Below are 20,777 nucleotides of genomic sequence, written 5' to 3' on the forward strand. Positions count from 1 at the left end.
GATTGTAATACATTTCTAATGCTTCTTTATTTTTTTTATGGCTTTTTTGATCAGACTTTCTGATCCACCCAACACATGAAATGACTAACTTGTGAAGATGGGGCAAAACATTCACAAGACATTAAAACACTAATGCAGATTCATGAATGAAATCCTGAATTTCATGACCATTAGCAACATGTGGTTGCAGATGGAGCAGCAAAGATGCAGCGAAGGTGACTGAAAGCAAACTATTGATATCACAGCATGTGTCCTGACCTGAGCCTCAGCACTGCTGACTGAGTGCTGGTCCAGGGCGACCTCTCCCTCTGTCCTCAGTTCAGGTTCAGGGTCAGCAATGGGAGCTTTAGCTTCTTCTTCTTCCTTCTCCTCCTTCTCTCCCGCCTCACTCTCGCACTGCGAGCGTCTCTTCAGGAAGGAGGAGAAGAGGCGGGAGAGGCCGCGGCCAGCAGAGTTGCGGTTGCGAGGCCGGAGCTGCTCCTCCTCTGGTGAGGGCGACCGGGCGTCCTGGCCGGCCTCCTCCTGCTGCCTCGGCTTCTTCTGGTGACTCTCTGCCTCGTCTGTTGTCATGGCAACAGCTGTGAAGATAAAGAACAAAATCATGTTAAAAGAAGAAGAACGACCCTGTATTTATCCAGATACAGATGCAAGTTAATACCAGGTGGAGATGGGGTCTTTGACCACTAAATCATTTCATTTATAACACAAGTTCACCTGACGTATTTGTTTGTATTTAACATCTTGTTGTTCACTGTGATCACAGTGCAGCACTTGTGAACAATGATGTTGATTCTACAATATGCAATGTGCTATTCAAAATGTTGAATAGCAGATAACTGGATATTATATTGAATATTATAACATCTGAATTACTGTCTATAAAGTACTTTTTAATTTGTGCTTTAAAAAGATATTCCAGTGATTTGGTAAGCCGTAAAGTTTAGGGGCCTGCAAGAGTCAGATTAAAAACAGAATGGTCAAAGTCTGCAGCAGCAGTCACTTCTAATGTGTAGTATCATGGTAGGGATTCTGACTGTTAAAGTTTCAAAAAGAGGGGCATGTTTGCATGACTGACAGGTCTCTCAGCCTATCGCAGACAGCTGTGGTGGCAGCTGCTCATTCATCCTTTCTCAGCTCCACTAGGCTGACAACATCTAAATCAAAGATCCCAAGCTCAAGAGGTAAAATCAGGCTTCAAATCCTCCTTTGAGAGACACACAGATGATGTCACAGACACAACCCATTGTTTTTCAACAGTTCATATCACAAATCACAGCTGGAGAGCAGGAGGTGAACTGGCACCAACTGTTTACATCCAATGACCAGTGATACCACTGGACTGTTGCTAATCTGCCCTTCAACTGCCCTACTGCCTACTGTGCTGCCATCTCATCCTGTAAGTACACACACACACACACACACACACACACACACACAGCACTATCAGTCATCCTATTACAGTGGACACGCTCCATCTCCACCTCAGCCTGTTAAAAATCACTCTACTTGTACACAACAGATCAGAGCAGTAATCCAGTCAGACGAAGAAAACTTCACCTGATCCTCCAAGACCAACCATTACATATCCTTCACTCTGACAGTCAGCTAATCAGACTTATTAAGTACAGGCTACTGCACAGGAAGAATGATTTTTTAAGCAACATAGTTCCATAAACTTAAACTATAATCATGTTGTCTAAAAAAAAAAAAATCTAGTGTAGAGCCCTGTGTGGAGCTGAATTTAACTACAAGACAAATATCTCTGTGTGCACAGTTACATTTGGGTACCATTATTTTTAGTAACAGGCAGACTTAATTGTCTCCCTGAAGAGGAAACTGACTGAAGACAATGTTCATTTTGTAATGCTTTAAAGACTTTTTGGTAAGATCACCTTCATCTCTGCTGACTTTTTCAGGTTGATTAGATAATTATAAAAAACGTGACTACTGTATTAATAGGAGAGCATTTTTGTGTCTGATTCTATTTGTAGAGCTCCAGAGAAGAGACCATGTTATTTCTTTGCAATAAAAGGTTCAATGTCAAACAAATGTTGCAACTGCAACTGTACTGTACTGTACTGTACTTTAGTACTTTAAGTGCGTTAGGTGTGTATTGCATGAATTAGCAAACTACATGAAAGGAACCAGTAGAATAACACTAGAGAATTAACTGGTAAATATAGGTGTATACAAATGTCATTATGCTCCAAGCATAGTATAGTAATGATAAATTACAATATATATGTTTTTTAAGTCAGTAAAAATGTTTTTATCCACCAGGTTTATGCCATCTCAAAGACCAGATATGTTTCCATTTTTACAAATGTAACAATCCACACCGTATCTGAGAGACGTGTGTGTGACACACATCAAGACATACTATTATATGTTTTGAAGTTATTAAATATGTCTGTAATGATCCGTGATGACCCCCAGTTTCACTTTTTTCACTGTGAAAATATGGATCTACAGTGGATGAGGGAAAAAGAATCAATAAATAAAAACAATACTGGAGCCAACTTGAAAACAACTTTCTGGTATCAGTCAGCCTGGTGAAAACACTTTATCTGGCTGCTCTCCTCAGTTGAACAGTGGTTTTACAGTGGTGGTACACTCATGTCACTGCACAGGTTGGTTTTTATCAATCATTTTTGTCTTTGTCATTTTAGGGAACAATATGTTGACAATGTGTGTAGACAACTTGCGATCGCTGGCATTTAAGGCTGAAGTTGCTTTATTCTGACTTTTATCTGACTTAAGAATGACTATAGCCTGGTTAAGATAGCAACATTAAAACAAAAAACCTTTTCTGAAATGGCTCTTTCCGGTCAAAAACTCTAACACAGTTTGATGACAGGGCTTAATCCTCCCAAAAAAGCCAACATTTTGATGTCAACCTTAACCTCTTTGGTAAATCTGCTTTGTGGATATCTTGTTATTTTCAAAGCTGTAGCTGCCATCTTTGATGTTATCTGTTTCACCATCACAAAAATAAATCTACCTGCAGAAACTGAAGCTTCAACAAGAAAGCCACAGTGCTGTCACAGAAAGTAGAAAGAGTGTTATGACTAATAGTCAAAATGGTAACTGTCATGTACCTGCACAGAGTGAACACTGGCTGTAATATACTCTGATGTCCCTTTTATATATATATGTAGTGGTTTTTCACTCCAAATCCAAAAATGAAACAAATACTAAAACACATACATAAGTGAAAGCACAAAAATTAAGAAAACATACTCCAAATCAAGAAATTCTGTTTAGTAATGTATCCAGAAATCATAGTGTGGGTGGGCATGGACAAAATCAGGGGGGCCTAGCCCTACTAAGATCAAAGAAACCAGGCAGCTAATACCATACTAAATAACCAATGTTTTATTACTTAAGTAACATTACAATTTTGCTGATGACCCTGTATACCTGCATACACTTTCACACAAATTCATATAAAAACCCTGTTCTTTTTCCTTGGTATGACATGATTCAAGAAAAGTTTATCATACCAGAGAGGTTGCTAATAAGTAGCTACTTGTAAGACTACTGGAACCAGTTATACAGTGATTGTGGTTGGACACTGAATGTGCCATGGCATTCAGATGAAGTTGCCTATCAAGCCAGTTGAGACAGCCACTGTAGTTTAGCCTGAGCAGACACAGTGTAGATATTCACATCCTACCACTGAGTTCCTGCTCTTTGCTTGGATGGGAGTAAGATTCAAGGACACTTAAAAGGTGTGCTAGGTCAGAGAAAGTTTTCTGATATAATTAGTAAATATTTGTTAGACTAGTGGAGCTGGACAAGTAAGGATGATGGCTAGGCTACTGAACGGGCCATGGCATTAAGATGGTAATGCCTATCAAGGCAGGGGAGACAGCCACAGTTTAGCCTAAACAGAAACAGTGTAGAAATAAGTCTGGGTCAAACTGCTGAATATCTGCTCTTTGCTAAGGTGAGAGTAGGATTTAAAGGCAGGTTAGAGGACGGTTAGGTCAGGGCTAGAGAAAGGTGTCACCTGTCATGAGGCCCAGTAGATTTATGACATCACAGCCTGATACCCTCTGCAGGTCCTAATGATAGGTCACAACATAATTTATATTAATACAGGGCTTCCGTAGCAATGATTTCACTATGGTCTGATGCCAGATTTAATGTGACTGACAGTTGAAAAGAATGATATTACTATATAGTTATACAGTTTGTCATATTGGGTGACCAGGCACTGAAGAACTTGACGACCAGTACGTAATCAAGTGATGGATAGTCTCTTTTCTGAGTATTAAACCGCCATACAAACTCTGTATGTGTCCTCCGTACCCGGTGAGAAGTTGGTGCTGATGTGTTGTTTAAGGGCTGAATTAGCATTCATAGGTTCAGCAATACATATGTTTTCATTTACAATACTCATTGAACATTTAAAACTTTATTCAATTAGATTAATTCATCAACATTGACCCTATGTGTTGGATAGTCCCATTTGTTTTTCTGTCACTTTTCTTGTGAATAGCTGAGTACAACACTCCGAGGAGTGACTGTCATCTGTGTTTGTGTGGTTCATTGCGTCAATACTAAAAAGACACAAAAGACACAGAACTGCTGCTGTCTGTGCCCAGTTCACTTTTGACAGTGACACTGGGGATGACAGATTCATTTAGAGAGGTTACACTATTTTGATATGTTAACCTCTTCTAATGTGGAATTTGGTGTCTATGTGAAAATAATTTTGCCATTAACATGTGAAGGTTTAAATAGAGGTTGAGTAGTCTGAGCACATTACTGTTATATTATTTGGGGATACAAGAGAGGAGGAGGTGCCAAAGAAAATATTAAAGGACAGAATCACAATCTGTCTTAAAACAACAGTCAGGTGTCCATATGAGCAGTGAAAGAGGTTTTCCTCGCTGTAATCATTCCTCCTGTTCATACTGACTATTAAAAGATCCTTCAAATGTGCTGTCAATGGAAGTGATGGAGGCCAAAATCCACAGTGTGTCCACACAGTCATTTAAAAGTAGATGTGAAGCTTATATGAGGCTTCAGCAGTTAGTCATATCAAGTGGATATCTGACACATTTACAGTCTTTTTAGCATCGAATTCCCTCTTTGTGTTTCCTCGGACAGTGTTTCCCTGTTAAGCTTTTTTTTTTGCACAGACGGAGGACTGTGGATTTTGGCCCCCATCACTTACATTGTAAGTGCATTATGAAGGGATCTTCTAATGGTCAGTATGAACAGGAGGAAGAAAAACCTGTTTCAATGTTTATTTGGGCAGCTAACTGTTGTTATAAGACAACTTGAATCCGTCTACGGTTCAGCCCCCCAGCTGCCCTAACAATTTTCATACACTTCCTTAGCAATTTGTGAAAAGAAGAACAGGTAATAAATACTCTAATTGTATTTGACACCTTGAAGGTCTTATTTTAGATCATTCTACACATTCCTCAATTTCATCTGTCAGAAGCAGACAACCCATTACTGTGTAGACTGAAATGTTTAATATGCTTATGGCTCCTGATACAACACTTTAAGGTCTGCTGGCAGATTGAGGGTGTACAGAAATCACAGCTTGCCACCCCATGAAGTTCCAGAAACTGCTGGCAGCCTGTAGTGCTGAGTGGATGCTGGCACAGCCACACAAGTGCTGACAAGGCAGAGAAAAGTGAGAGCGTGGGCTCTACAGTTCCAGGTGCACACAAGAGTGATCAACTAAACAGTACTTTTGATAAAAACAAGTAGATCATGTCCTCCTGGCTGATTGTTCAGTTAAGGTGTGTGTGAATGAGGTGTCGCTGAGAACACGAATGTCTGCAGCTTTTCAGTCCTGAGTAGCACCACAGCCCCTCATCTGTAGCTGAAAATGTTTGCTCAGTGAAATAGAGATTTGAGATTTCGGACACTTACTAATCATCGTCATTTAGTAAATAGGGAGTCTGTGTTTATTCCACATTGGTGAACAAACAACAGTTTCACCCATAACTCTTCTGATGAGTTGATATCATTAGAAGTCACCATGACAAGAGGGGTAAAGGCTGTCTCAGTTCAAGTGTTGTCATGCTTGTTCCATGTTCCTATCGGTAAACATGAAGAAGGCCTTTAGTGTCCTGATGGTGTGGTACAGCAGTATGGTCTACCATCAAGAACAGCAGCTCTGTGTGCAAAGCTGGCACTAACAGGACTGAAAAAGTGTTTCTAATGAAAAATAATGATCCGTGTACTCTCTCAGCTACTGATATCATGAACTGTGTCACAGTTGAGAGACATTCGCTCCATCAGCTGAGAATATAAGAAAACAAGTCCTACAAAGTCAAATTAGTATTTTGTTTCATAAGTGGATTATTCAGTCAATTCCATTTATGTGTGCAGAAAAATAATAACTAATCTAAATATAAAAACTGTTCTTGATATAACCCTTTATAGTATTCATATAATATCCATGTTAGAACATACATTATCTGGTGAGTTTAGTGAATTTACAGTGAGCTTATTATTATTTTTAACATCAATATATTATTTTAAAATATTCCAGTGACTTGTGATTTTTTCTTTTAAAAGGATTGTCTCTATTCCTCATGACTTTATCCACATCTTATTTTAAAGCTCGAGTGTGGGACTTTTGTCTCCCCCTTCTGTCAGTGAGAGTAAAGAGGGGCGCTCCACTGTGATTGCCTGACACAGACATGCAGCACGCTCTCATGCACACCCCGAATGACAGGCACACTGAGAGGGCCGGTAAAAACGGTCGACTGGCCCACTGAGATTTGTCCCAGTATCCCAATTGGCCAGTACACCACTGACCGTAACCTACTGTTGCTGCTGTAAAACGGTGGACTAATTATTTTGAGCCTCAAACAACCCCTGCAGAATGACTCGTTTCACTATCAGAATTTGATCCATTTACTTTTATAACATTTGGAAAGTCTAGAAGAGCTGCACAATTAACAGCCAAGGCCAGCGTGGGAATGTCGCCCCCGACATGAGATTTAAAAACTCTGTATACTGCGAAATACAGAGAGATTTATCTGGTGGTGATAGGCTTAATCAGCGTTGTGTGAACTCATTTGGCATGGGCTTGAATGCAACAGAAATTCATTTATATCTAAAAGTTTCACACTGCAGGTTTAATTTATCATATAGTAAAATATGTTTCTTCTGTTACTCAACATTGAGTTTATGATATTTTTCTCATATGATAACAATATAATATTTTTGGAACCCCCAGTTTGTGCATCTTGTGCAGAGTCTCTCCAGATAATAAAAGAACAGACAGAATATTCATAACATACCCACATTAGACTCAACATACCGAGTCCTAACAGTGTGGACCATTGTAAACTAAGGCTACAGTAAACACTAGTGATGTGCAGAGAGCCCAGTATTTGTATCTGTATTTCTTGAAGCAGGAAAATTATTTGTATTTGTATTTGTATTCCAATAGAAATGGGCATAAAAATGCAGTTTTAGTTTTTATAACGCTTTTAATTTTAGGATATTAAAGTGTTAAAAGTGTTTATGAATAAATTATCTTCTGTAGGAGGTCCCCACACCAGGTCTTGAACTCCAGTCTCCTAGATCATAGATGACTGTGCTGACTACTGAGGTAAAACCAAGTGCATCGCAAATGTGCAGACAGACCTCTACTTATTTATACACCCGTAATACAGAGACAGCACAGCATATAACGTGTAAAGAACTTCAAAGGCGATTATTGAATTGAAGTTTTCATTTATTGCTTATTTTTTACAACCTAACTTCGTGGAAAGGAGAAGGGGAACAACAGGTTATAGAGAATCCCTTGAAAGAATTTGTGTCAGTAGCTCAGCTTTATCTCTGGGGAACATCCCCAACTCCGGAAGTGATGTCCAAATAAGGAAATGTGAGTCATGTAGCAGGTGGATGTGACTCCCCAGGTTGAGCCTGCTAATAGACATAAAAGCGCAGCAGAGGAGAGAGACTGAGATAGCGATGTAACTGGCCTGTGTGCTGGTATTTGACATGTTTTATTTTCTTCTTGAAAAGAAATCATTTTAAAAATATTTGTACCAAATAAATGTACATAAAAACCCACTATTTGTGCTTTGCCAAATAATGAATTTGTATTCGGCCCCACCCCTAGTAAACATACACTTTTACAATGTTATTGTTTCCACTGTTTCTACTTCTGTATTCTAACCTTTTTAGAAGTTGAGCTAAAATGTGAACTTTGTCTTGATGGAGGCACTTGAGGAAAAACAGGCCACCAAATTAATAAGGAATCATTCTCTGGGGACCATCACTCCATCATTTCTAGCTTTGCAACAGCCAGGTTAAGGCCAGTGTGGGCTTTAATGGGGAACAGATTTTCTACATCAAAGAGTGTTTCTGAGTGTTTGGGAGAACTACTGCATGTGTGAAAAAAATTGTATAAGTCTTTTTTTATACTAAGTCTGCGTTGATTGGGGATGAAGACTACCAGTTTGAAAATCAAGAAAATCTGGTGGTGTGGAGTTAGAAAGAAGTGAGGTTAGCAGAAGCAAGAAGAAGAATGCATGGAATGAAAAAGACAATATCTCTAGTTCTGCTGCATCAGTTTTGATATTTAAAAAAAAACGTCCATCATGAGTCTGACAATGTTATAAGAGTGTAATGCTCAGTCCACCAAAATTACATAGGAACACCACACTTTAATGACCAAACATTATTATCTAACTTGCCTTCATCAGGGTGTGTGATGTTGTTTCAGGTTACTTATAGATAACCATAGATCACCATACTAAGTGTACAAAAGAACATACCATCATGTTTTTGGAATAGTTTTTACAAAACACAACATTTACTCTTAATGGACACAGAACTTTACAGGGAAAATAAAAATGACCATGACAGCAAAATCTCTATAAATCTAATTTCTCAAGAGTACTCAAATCTCTTCCATCTTTTCAATAACACAAACTAATTTCTATGTCAATCTATTACATTTGGTGCATTTGCAATATATAAACTTGGTATCTATGGTGATCTAGTTGCATGACCGATTGATGAACTCTGGTATAGGCAAATAGTCAAAAATGTTTGTTCAATACAGCTGTGTAATGTAATGGAGGAGAGTTGTGCGACATGTTTTGATTTTGGTGCACCATCACAGACAGAAAAACTGACCGTCCAAGTCAGTTTTTAGGCAGGATTGTTAGTGGACACAGTGTTCAAATGAGCAGTCTATTCAGACATTTGTACTTTATAGCCTCAGGTGGTTAGCAGCTCGGGTGATCAGGGCATTCTAAAGGTCAAATATGTTTTTACAGTGAACGGCTGTGAGGTCAGAAGTCAGAGATTCTACCAGCTGGCATCAAATACTCCACAGAGAATACACTTACGTATCTGCAAACACCCATTGCATGGTACCATTCTAAAGGTTTACAGAACATCAAGTATTTTTCTTTCTTATCATCTCTTTGGCCGTGTGCTAACATTCTGGCTCTGACTGAATCTTGCATCAAACACTGAGCACAAAAGCATCTCATGAAACTTGATTTTAGGGGTTAAAATAACGATGTGAGCCACCCAGTCTTCAGATTTCAAATACAGTATATTCTTAGATTGGGACTCAGTGTAAAGTATGTTCCAAAGGTTAAACTGAAATGCATTTGTGAAAATAAAAAACACTCTTAAGCATAGTATCTACATTTCTGCCTACGTGGTAGCGTGTGTCAGAGTGCTGAAAGTGAGCTTAAGGACTGAAAGCGGCTTTAAAATTAATCGGGCCCTGTGTGGGATTAAAGGCTGCTGTGTGCTGATGTGGAGGCCAGAGGAAGCTGGATGTCTATCAGTCAACCCCCTGTCCTCCCCTCGGATCCTCACAGTGCCACTCTGCTGGCACGAGCTCTGGAGACAACCCAGAAACTAGGAGTCACTCTGACCCAGATGAAATCAGAAGCAGAGAATATTTGATGAAAGACACAAGAGAAGAAAAGCACATACAAACAGCTGAGTCCTTACAGAGCATCTGTGTTATAAGAGGGTAGTGCGGGGTGACACTGCTAACTAGGCCTCAGGGATAAAGATGTCGGACTCAGGAGACGTCAGTGACAGTGATCAATATCAACAGCGCAACACACACTCTGAGACAGAGTGCAGGTGTCATGAAGTATTTAATTAATTTGGAAAAGCACAAAGGACACAAACATAACATATTAGAAAAAAATTAATCTGGATCTCCATCACCATACATGATAACAACATAGACAATCAATCATGCAGTACTGAGTTATGAGTGCAATACTGTCAATATTTCCAGGATTGTTTGGAGCTGAAGTTTGTATAAGTTGTCTAAAATTGGTTACAAGCTGACAACGTTGGAGAACTATCCATACAAAGATGTATCAGTTGTTCTTGGTCAGTGTCGTACTGTTTTAGATGTTCTGCTAGCCAACAGTTATACAAACCAACAATCAAAATACTGAACCAAAAACTAAGAACCAAGAACAACCAAGAACTCAAGACTCAACAGAGACCACCAGAAGCATCACAGTGAGACTACCTTACAGAGGACCTTTCAGAAGCAGTGTTCGGCAGTAACGCATTACTTTGTAAGGCGTTACAGTAATGGAATTACTTTTTTCAGTAACGAGCATAGACTGTATATAAAGATGGATGTCATGACAGCTCCCCAAAGGTGAAGCCAAACTGGTCATATCAGCTGATCCGACCGACTGCACTGGGTTGCACCAGCTAAGTGAAAGCCGCCCCCAATTTGTTTGGATCAGGTGACCAATTTTTACACATTAAACCTTTAAAGGAAACTTAGCTGAGTAAAGCTGAGTTAAATAATGTAATTACTTTTACAATGAGTAATGTGTAATTAGTAATTAATTACAATTTTCAAGTAACTTGCTCAACACTGGTCAGAAGTCACGGGGAGTCAGCACTTTCCACAAACCATTCAACACCTTAAGATCTCTGCACCCTAAAGACTGGACCCCCTTTGAGAGGAAGACTGTAGTTGTGTATGACATCATCATGACATTACATGTGACAGATGGAGGGGTCCCTTCATCAGTGAAATGGAAAGGACCCTGAGCAATAGACTGAATTAACAGACATCAGTTGTCTGTGAATACCAGACCAAAACCACTTTGACCTCTTTATCTACTGAGAAGAGGTTGAAGGTCGGAGGACATTCACGGAGGAAATTCACTTCTGACACCAGAGACCATGTGACTAGTCTTAGGTCACATGATGCGCAAGTTACACAGAATAAGGCTATGAGATATGGTTGAAAGCTCCAGGAAGAGCTAAGTATAAATGATCCTTGCATTTAGAACATTTTTACCACAGATATCTGTTCCCAAAGTCAAAAACAAATCTCCATACTCAAACACTGAAGTAACAACACAAGTACAATGAGACAACAATTGATGGTATTATAACTAATGTTGGTGTTACTATGTATTCTTATGAGCTTATATACATCTGTGTGTATGACAATGTGACATAATATAACCTTAATATCCTTTTTGAAATTTAAGTTTTAACTATGCCTTCATAGTTTGCCCTGTTAGGTAGTCATCATTCTTTTGTTCTCTTCTCTCTCTCTCTCTCCATCCACTTCTTTTTCTGAGCAATTTATATCAAATGTTTGTTAAATGTGGAATTGAAAAGAAGATGTATGCCTGAATGTGTTGATTTGTTCACCAGCAGTCTCTTGAGATGAAGAACTGACAGTTGTACATGATGGACATGAGTGTGTGAAATACAACAGGAGGGGAGAGATAGAGATACAGATAAAGAGGCTGATGAGAGGTGGCAGAATGCTCCGTCAAGTGCCCATCATCTATGAAACATCGAACTTGAATGTTTATGTGTTGGCTTAAAGCACATACACACAGTATGCGTGTAACATCTGAACATTTCAGACTTTGGTGACAAGTGGTACTATCAAAAAACACGCTGATATAACTGAAAGCTACTAAACACTGATTGACAGGTCTGTTAATACATGGAGGAACACTAGACATCAACTAAATACTATGGTTTCAGATGCCTTTAAACTTGTTTATATCAGTCATTTTTGTGAACACAGCAGGAAAAACACTCCATTTTCCGTTCCTTGAATTGAGGATGGAGCATTTCTCAAAGAGTGTACTGAGAGTCAGACTGTTGCATACACAGGCTGTTCTCCACAAGTGTTAACACACAGGTATAGTAGTTCTATGTCACATCAGATCATTCTCACACTCACCTCAGTGGACACACATGCATGTCATGCAACATTATGTAAAAGGAAAACCCCACTGAATGGACTAAATGCATGAGAGCAGCAATGATGAGATACATATTAAAGGCACAGGATCAGTAGGCCAGACAGTGATATCCAGCTCTGATAGAAGAGTTTGACTGATTAGATATTTTATAATTTATTTATTTCTAATTTGACCTCTAGTATACTGGCTCTCTATGGTGATCATTTTCTAAGCATATTGTACTAGAGTATGACAATCAATGAGTTCGATGATCCCTCAGTCAGCATCATGTCTGCTTTTATTGATGCCAGTGTTGCATTATCATATATTAATAATGGAGTTGAAAGTACTTATTTATTCAAGTCTGCTCTGCATCATCACACACAAATAGTGTATAACTTGGACAACAATAAAACAGCAGATATGGTGTTTACTGTCCTGAACTCAGTTGATTTCTTTATGGGATGATTTTAATATTGTAATGAAATAAATGGAAGCCAAAGTTTGTCTACATCCTGAGAAAAACACAATTACAAACCTCACAACATAACAAGTATATGTGATGCAAACGTGCAAAAACAATGATTGAGTCCTAACTGATTTTAGTGAGACACAAGAGTTTATGAATATATTCATTATTGGTCGTTGTAATAGCGATCAGACCTGTCAATCATACAAACATGTTTTATGAGTGTTTTAGTTTTTGATGTTAAATATTTGCATTTAAAGGCAATGCAGGATAGTGCCACACACTGTATCTAACATGATGAATTAAATAATGAGCAGTCTATAAGTCCATATCAACCCTGTAAGACCCCAATATCCACTCTAATGGACATCAAATATTAAGATGTTTCAGCCAATGAAAAAGTTTTAGAATTGAACGTTGAACCAATAACTAAGCAGACTTTAACTACCAAGACCAGCATGGCAAACAGACTAGGACAGGAAGTGGATTAAATATCAGTTAATATACATGCAGACCTCACTTTCTGAATGCAACATTGTCACTTTAAACGCACCATTAAAAGTTGATTAAAAGCTTTTTTCAGTGAGGAGAGCTTAAAAAATGATTTGAATCATGAAATTTTGAATAGTAATTTTAGATATTATAAAATTAATATCCAAGTTGTGGAATTAATTTTATAATATTTCACAGTACACAACTACAGAGGTTCTGGATCTTCCAGAAACATCCAGAAAGTGAATGTTTGGATTTGCATGAGGAGGAGGAGAATTCTGTAATTTGGTAAATTAAGTAATTAAGGAAATACAAACCACAAATGTTAATACAATTTACAGTATGGATGAAAACAAGTAAAGGTATTATACATATACATGTGTTATACCTTTTCCATGTGTACTACAGTCAAAATGCCATTTAAGCATAAACAACCCATAGCTAACACAGATGGTTAAACCAACTAATAATGGAACTGAAGATATTTTACACTCTTATTGTAGTGAATATGAACAAAATAATAAATAAAAATATGAGTTGACATAAATAATGATTTAGCCACATTTCTACATTAAACAAGGGTAAGACAAGAAATTAAAATACTGGGAGAGAAAACTTAGAAGTGGAAAAAAAAATCAGGTGGGACTCAGTGATGCCTCTAATTTGTGATAGGGGGGATGTCAATTATGAAACATGTAGCCATTGCAGCATGTAGAACAGCACCGTGAGTCATAACAGACAATATCTTTCTTATGGAACACCTGTATTGAGGTAAATGAAGCTAACTTTTTTTCTTCTTCCCACAGATCAATTAAAAACATTCTTGATGATCACTTTACTGATTGTAGCTACACATCAACGTCTCCATGCTGATTGTACAGTGAGCCTGAAAAACAAATGATGGCGTGTAACGCCTGCTCCCTCTCTGTCACTGTTGGATAACATGCAGACTGATTACAGCCGCTGTAAGCATTATGAGAGCGCGATGCTGATGATGCTGATGACTAATACACCGAATCGTTTACAATAATAATAACTACATTTCATCCTTTTAATACATTCATACTGTAACGCAAATATAAAAAGTATCTCTGTTTACAAGGAATTAACCATTACATCTGCCCTCGTTCTTATCATTACTGCACCGCTTTATTATGAGCCGACATATTCTAATATATCACAATAATTTAAACACTTTATTCAAAGGATTCAGCCTGTATTAGATTTCAGAATAAAACAGCGCGTTTCAGACTGGGGACAATAAAAGGGGCGGTAGGTGTACCTGTCTGCAAATGGCGCTGAATGTGAAAAAATGTCAACAAATTCTCCCTCAGCAGCCCACAGTGTGATGTCAGAAATCACTCACCTCTCTCTCTTCAGATCATTCAACAGAAAAAAAAACGATCCTGTGTGAAAGTAGATGCTCACTGGTCACTATTCCTTCCAAGCATCAGATAAACAAAGTAGCAATTCATGAGCATTATCAAGCGGCTTTTAACAATGTGTTTAGGTACCAGGAGCGAGTGGTGTGACGTATGCCCTCAGCGTTGTCTTACAGACAGCCAGTAGCGGCGCCGTATGTATTATTATACCATCATGTTTTATTCCTCCTCTGCTATACTCACCTGCTGAAGTTGCTGAGTAGTTGGGCAACTGCAAAGTAGCTCAGTACCTATTTATATTCAAAGTAAAGTGGGAAACACAACTTTAAACACATAGGCCAAGTATGCCGCCAGAATAATTATGGACTTTTATAACATAGTTTTAATTTAGAAATGTAAAAAAAAAAGCCAGTTTATGGTGCTTACCTCTTTACACAACACAACATACTAAACCTCTTTAACTGAAATAAAAATATGAGTCCATATCAGTCCTCCTTTTGCCACTGCTTCAAATAACTTTGAGTAAGCTATTCGTGGCTTTAATTAAGGTGTAGTATCCCAAAGAGATGTATATATGCTACGTAAAATTTGTTTCGTTTGCAACTATCAAATACAGAAAACAGTGAAACTGAAAAAGAAACAAGAATCACTGTTTCTGAGAAGAAAAAAAAAGTTCAAATGTAATTTTTCAGTACATTCAAAACCATCACTGAGATAAATGCATTATTACAGTATGTTTTATAGTTTTATAGTTTTTTAGTTTGTTTGTTTTTCCTGTTTTTTGCAATCTGGCTGTACTGACCTTTGTAACATTAAATGACCTCTTACTGCAGCAGTAATATATTTAAGCTCTGTGAAGATTCTTAATTTAAATTAGTTTTGCTGTTGAGATTCAGTAAATTTGAGTGTAAATACATCTTTGCATGAATATATTTAACAATGGATGATGACATGACATCCCATCCATCTGTAAGAAAAGCTTCTCCTTCCCTCACTACAACACATTCACAGTAAAAATTAAAGTTTCTCTCTGGCTCCACCTGGCTGCACACAGATTGTACATGTCTTCCCACACCTAATCCATAATCCTACCCATCTATTATGATCCATTTTATAATTTGGTTGAATCACAAGGCAGAAATTCAAAAGCCCCAAATGAAACAAAATATTCAGACTCCACAGTTACAACCTGCTGTGTAAATAGCTTGAAACGTCACGCCTGTAAGACATTACATTGGGTTAACTTGCCCTGATACCCACCCTTTGGCTCCCCCTCCTTTGTACAGGAGGGAGGAGCTTTGTATGTAATGAGGCAAGTGTATTTGTGGAAGCAGCCAATGGGAGTAGCGCAGAGAGCAGCCTGCTCCAATCACAGCCCTCCGAGCTGCTGTTCACGGCAGAGCTCCACCATTAGTAACCAAGGATACAGACATCCTGTGCCATAAAAATCAAAGCGTCCATTTTCACTCAGCAATTGGAAACAGTGTGTTTTGAGCGAGGAGGCAGAGTGTGTAGGCTCAAGTCATTTCAATGAATTGATAAAGATGTGATTTCAGACCTGCATGGCTTCTGTCCTCTGCTGATTTATTGCAGTGTTTTAGTGTGTGACAGCGCTCAGAGGATTGTACATGCAATCCCACATTTGTTTGGACATTATTTGTTACATAATATAATGAAGTAGGCCTACACTCTCAGTGCATGTGAAACAAGATTGTGTGATCAGGTCTGGCATCACTCAGAAGCTTTAAATAATGAATAACAATAAAGCAATCTTTGAGGATGGAGACAAGAGAGAATGGAACTGGAGATGTGCTGCTTCCAGCTACATTTCATATACACAACACTGAAGAGGAGGAAACATTTGAATCCTTATAGTTCAACATATGAAATTCACTCACTTCATTTTCTTAATGAGTGAGATGAGATGATGGATATAATCTCATGTCTGTATGTTAAATACATAGCTGGAGTCAGGAAGTGGTTAGCCTAGCTTAACATAAACAAACAGTTCAAACACCTCTAAAGCTCAGTAATTAAACAATGTATTTTTTGTCCTATTCATTCACAAAAGGAGATGCAACCCCCCCCCCCCCCCCAAAAAAAAAACAAAACAAAAAAACAATCCACCTAATATTCTGTGTCCAGCCAAAGTTCGGGGTGCCAGATTCACAAAGAAATAGTTGAAGCCATGGTGCTACTAGCTATCTGAAAACATCTCTGCACACCTGAATGTGTGACAGGTGTGTTGGCAGGCAGCACATCTCGAATATATCCATATTTACTCTACAGATCTGAACAATAAACTCCTGCTTACTGTGACATTCTCATTTGTTTTTCCTTTGGTCTAGTATTCAGGGTCTAGTCTGGTTAGATTACTGACTTCAGTTGGATTATTCTGCAGTCAAATACTAAAAAAGACACAGCAAAACAAAACAAAAACAAAACAAAAAAATCAGACTTGCATGTTTTCTTATTTGCCTGTTCTATTATTTCTCTGTTCTAGAATATCTACTATTAATTCCACATTCTTTGGATAGTGGGAGTTATTTCATGAATGACATCATATATGCATTAAATTCAAATATATTACCATTAAATTATAAAAATTGACTCCTCATTGAACGTTTCTTTTTTCATTCTTTGACTTTTGAACAGTCTGGACTTCTTATATGGATGTTGTTGGTGCGCTTGATTATTACATTTTAATTGATAATTTCCTTTTGATAATGAATGTTGGTAATTTTGCCTTATTTACCTTTTGCCCTTTTCTATTTCTTTGACAGTGTGATATTATATAAATTTAAAAAATAAAATTTTCCTTCTTTACCAAATAACCTGTTTGTGTGTTTTCACAAGGTGTTTTATTCACCAATGAACCCAATGGTGGTCCTCTGATCATTTCAGAGCGGGTATGTATACACATGGAACTGTTGTGATGCTTGTTCTTATGTCTGATTAATGTCTGCACACCAAAATATTGTCATTTAATAAATATGCCAGCAGGAGAAACATTGTGAAGGGTTTTTTCTCACTTTTATTTATAATATTTCAGAACAGAAAAGTGACATCAAAAATGAGTTATGTAGGTAAATGAAGAATTAATATTTTGAACTTTCAACTCCTGACAAAATTGAAATACTACATAAAAGTCCCAGCAGAATAAACCTCAAGTAAAATGAGTTAGTTGCTTTCCATCTCTTATGAAAATGCCAACATTCACACGCATTCAGCACAAAAGGAGAACAAACTAACAGCCAACTATCACACCAGTACACAGAGGTATGAAGTGGGTCTCCACGGATGCAGCAGCATGGTTGTAATTGGCATATCTAAGCCAGTTTGAATGCTTTTGTCTGGGGAGCGGCATGTTCAGCACAGCACTCCCTACAACAGCAGTTTGTACAGTCAGCTTTCCTCACACATTCATACAGACACTCCTTCCCCCATCACTACACAAAAGGCCACCCTTTGCCCTCGCAGCCCCCTCCCCCGTCACTATCACTAGCAGCCTCCCCCTCCCCCCAGTGTGAGGAGCAGGTGCTGAGCGAGACCGTCTGCTGAGGTGAAGTGACAGCATGGAGCGCAGTGGCTCCCCAGAGAGAAGCAGGGAGAGCACCACCACCCAACTGTACCAACCTGTACTACCAGTCTGTAGACAGAACATTACAAATATAAATGAGCGGAGCAGAGCCCCTGATGAACTGTGCTGCCAAACCCACAGAACTTTATTCTGAATTGTAGTTAGGATCCAAAGTAAAGTTGCTGGCACAATTATGGAGAAATTAGTATAAAATTATGCACCACAAATCTAGAATATTTCCATTTAACAGGAAACTCTCTTAATGAGGTTAATGTTGAAAGTTATCCTATCTCCAAATACAACATTCTCAACTGTCAACAATAACATTATTGATAATATTTCATCATGATGCTTTCTTCAGTGGTGTTTGTTAGCTGTATGTACAGTATGTATATCACTGGCCTAGATGTCTTTAGGAAGATCAAAGTGCTAGAAAGCTGTCAGCTACAAGAAAATAAGTATAAAGGCAAAGGGAACATAAATATCACTAACCATTAATGGACACATCATTGATTCAGAAAAAGACGTGCAAATCAGAGAACCCTTAAAGTAATAATCAAACCTTTCCTGAAGTCCTCTGAAGGTTCCATTGTGAACCTTTGTTAACCTTAGAGTTCAAAAAAACACTTTTCCCCTAAACTTTATACTGTGTGATTTTGGGCTGTCTGAGATGAAAGTTGACAATCATTATGAAATTATTGGTTGCCACTCCTAAACAACGGTCCTTGATCGCACTGTGAGGGTCGTCCACCGAGGAGACCAAAGACAGTCTGAGGCAAAATTCTGACTCAGAATTTAAAGACCACAGTCTCACAATGTGACTGCTGATACAACCCACAAACCAACCAATCAGAATACAACATGAAATGACTGAGTTTAGGGGGACTGATTCACCTTAATATGTGACAAGAAAAAATATGTTTTTTCTATTTACACACTATTTACACACAACCTGACAACCTCATATTGTTATCATACAGTCTGACATAGATTGCAACCAAGATTTTATCACAGTCATCTCACAAAGCCCCCCCCCCCCCCTCCCCACCAGATGAGCACAGGCTAGAATAAAAGTCAGGAAATCTTGTTCTGTGCTGCTTTAAATTTGACTATTTACTATATAAGTTTTTTTTTTGCAAGTCCTCCAACTGTATGGAAGTACAATACTGACTTGCTGTATACTTTAAGGGGTAAATACACTGAATGATGTTAGTATGCATACAAAAAATGTTTGATTTTTGATTGTGCTGTTGTCCCCACTAACTCACTATTATCCCAAAAAGCAAAGTACAAACAAAACAGGAGAGTTGCTAAGAACTGCAAAAAATTCTAATAACTTCAGGTTGTGCTGAAACAGTTTGAGGAAGATACTGAAAAAAAAAACAAAAAATATTACTTTTCTGGAAAAAATATATTTCTTTCTCTTTGTGCAGTTTAACTAGCAGTGGTATTCCTAAGTCGTGGTTTGACTGATGTTTGTGGGCACATGTAGCATTTCCTCTTAGTACATAAGTGGCTGCTAAACTAGTATGAGAATTAGTATATAGTATATAATGTATACAGTTAAAATGTTCCAGGCGTGCTGAATTTATTTCAGAGGTGCGGGGGCCAAAAAGTGTGTGCGTGTGTGTGTGCGTGCGCTAAACTTTTGCAGAATAGCTATAGCTTGCTTGCACTGCAGGGTAGTGGTATAATTCCAAACACAAAACAGCTAATTAGTGTTTATGGGATTAGATACAAGCTTTTTTGTTCAATTACCCAAAACTAGGAGTTGACAGGACAGTAACATTTTTGCGGCTGAGTAACAGCAAGCAGGCAATAGGAATGTTAATGTTGTCCTTGTGCTGTTAGCAGCCATGTCCCGAATCCATATTTAACAATAAATCACCTTTACAAATTATCAACATGCCATGCTGTTGTGAAAATGTCATTCATGGACTACAATAGCCTAAATAAACTTTGGGAGCATCAACCAACAAACTTAGAGTGGACGAGAATGATTGAAACGTCTTTTTACCCTAAGTGTTGCAGTATAGGGGCATTTGCGGGGATACAGAGATACGCAACTTAAAAAGAATGTGGGAGGAGGGTAAAGCGGTGGGCCAAAGGCCTCTTGGACTCCCCACTTACGGCACCCTTGGTATGTACTATGGAACTAAGACACAGCACAACACTTTAACTACAAAGAACATTTATTTTCTTTATTTGTTCCAACATTGTGACATTATATTTTTCTAATCGTTTATTTAAATAATTAATAAAAAAAAAATAAAGGTCAGCTGAGGTATTTAAACATCCCATAATTTAATAATCTGAGCTCAGGAGGTAGAGCGGGTCATCCACTGATAGGAAGATTGGCGGTTCGATTCCTGGCTCCTCCAGTCCGCATGCCGATGTGTCCTTGGGCAAGATACTGAACCCCAAAAAGCCCCTGATAGCTGTGCCATGAGTGTGTGAATGTGTGTGAAAGGTTAGTTTCCTCTGATGGGCAGGTTGGGACCTTGTATGGTAGCCTCTGTACCCATTCAGCGTATGAATATGTGTGAATGGGTGAATGTGACACGTAGCGTTTGATTGGTTGAAAGACTAGAAAGGCGCTATACAAGTACAGTCCATTTACCAATCACCATAATGCTCTTATA

The 20,777-nt window shown here is 38.3% G+C and overlaps 1 protein-coding gene across 8 annotated transcripts in view; it reads right to left on the reverse strand.

Annotated features, from left to right (window-relative positions):
• The window catches only part of epb41a (erythrocyte membrane protein band 4.1a), a 103,061-nt gene that overhangs the window by 71,175 nt on the left and 11,109 nt on the right, over positions 1-20,777 (reverse strand). For 6 of the 8 annotated variants that reach the window (XM_044335931.1, XM_044335934.1, XM_044335933.1 and 3 more), the window contains exons 1-2: positions 14,540-14,706; positions 259-578 (exon numbers count right to left, since the gene is read on the reverse strand). In XM_044335931.1, coding sequence (XP_044191866.1) covers positions 259-570 — 312 coding nt within the window. In that variant the 5' untranslated portion in view covers positions 571-578; positions 14,540-14,706. Of the gene's footprint in view, positions 1-258; positions 579-14,539; positions 14,708-20,777 lie in introns of those variants that run through there. The other 2 variants (XM_044335937.1, XM_044335936.1) reach the window with 2 other exon arrangements.

Source organism: Thunnus albacares, chromosome 19, assembly GCF_914725855.1.
Source record: "Thunnus albacares chromosome 19, fThuAlb1.1, whole genome shotgun sequence".
In the NCBI taxonomy this organism is placed as follows: domain Eukaryota; kingdom Metazoa; phylum Chordata; class Actinopteri; order Scombriformes; family Scombridae; genus Thunnus; species Thunnus albacares.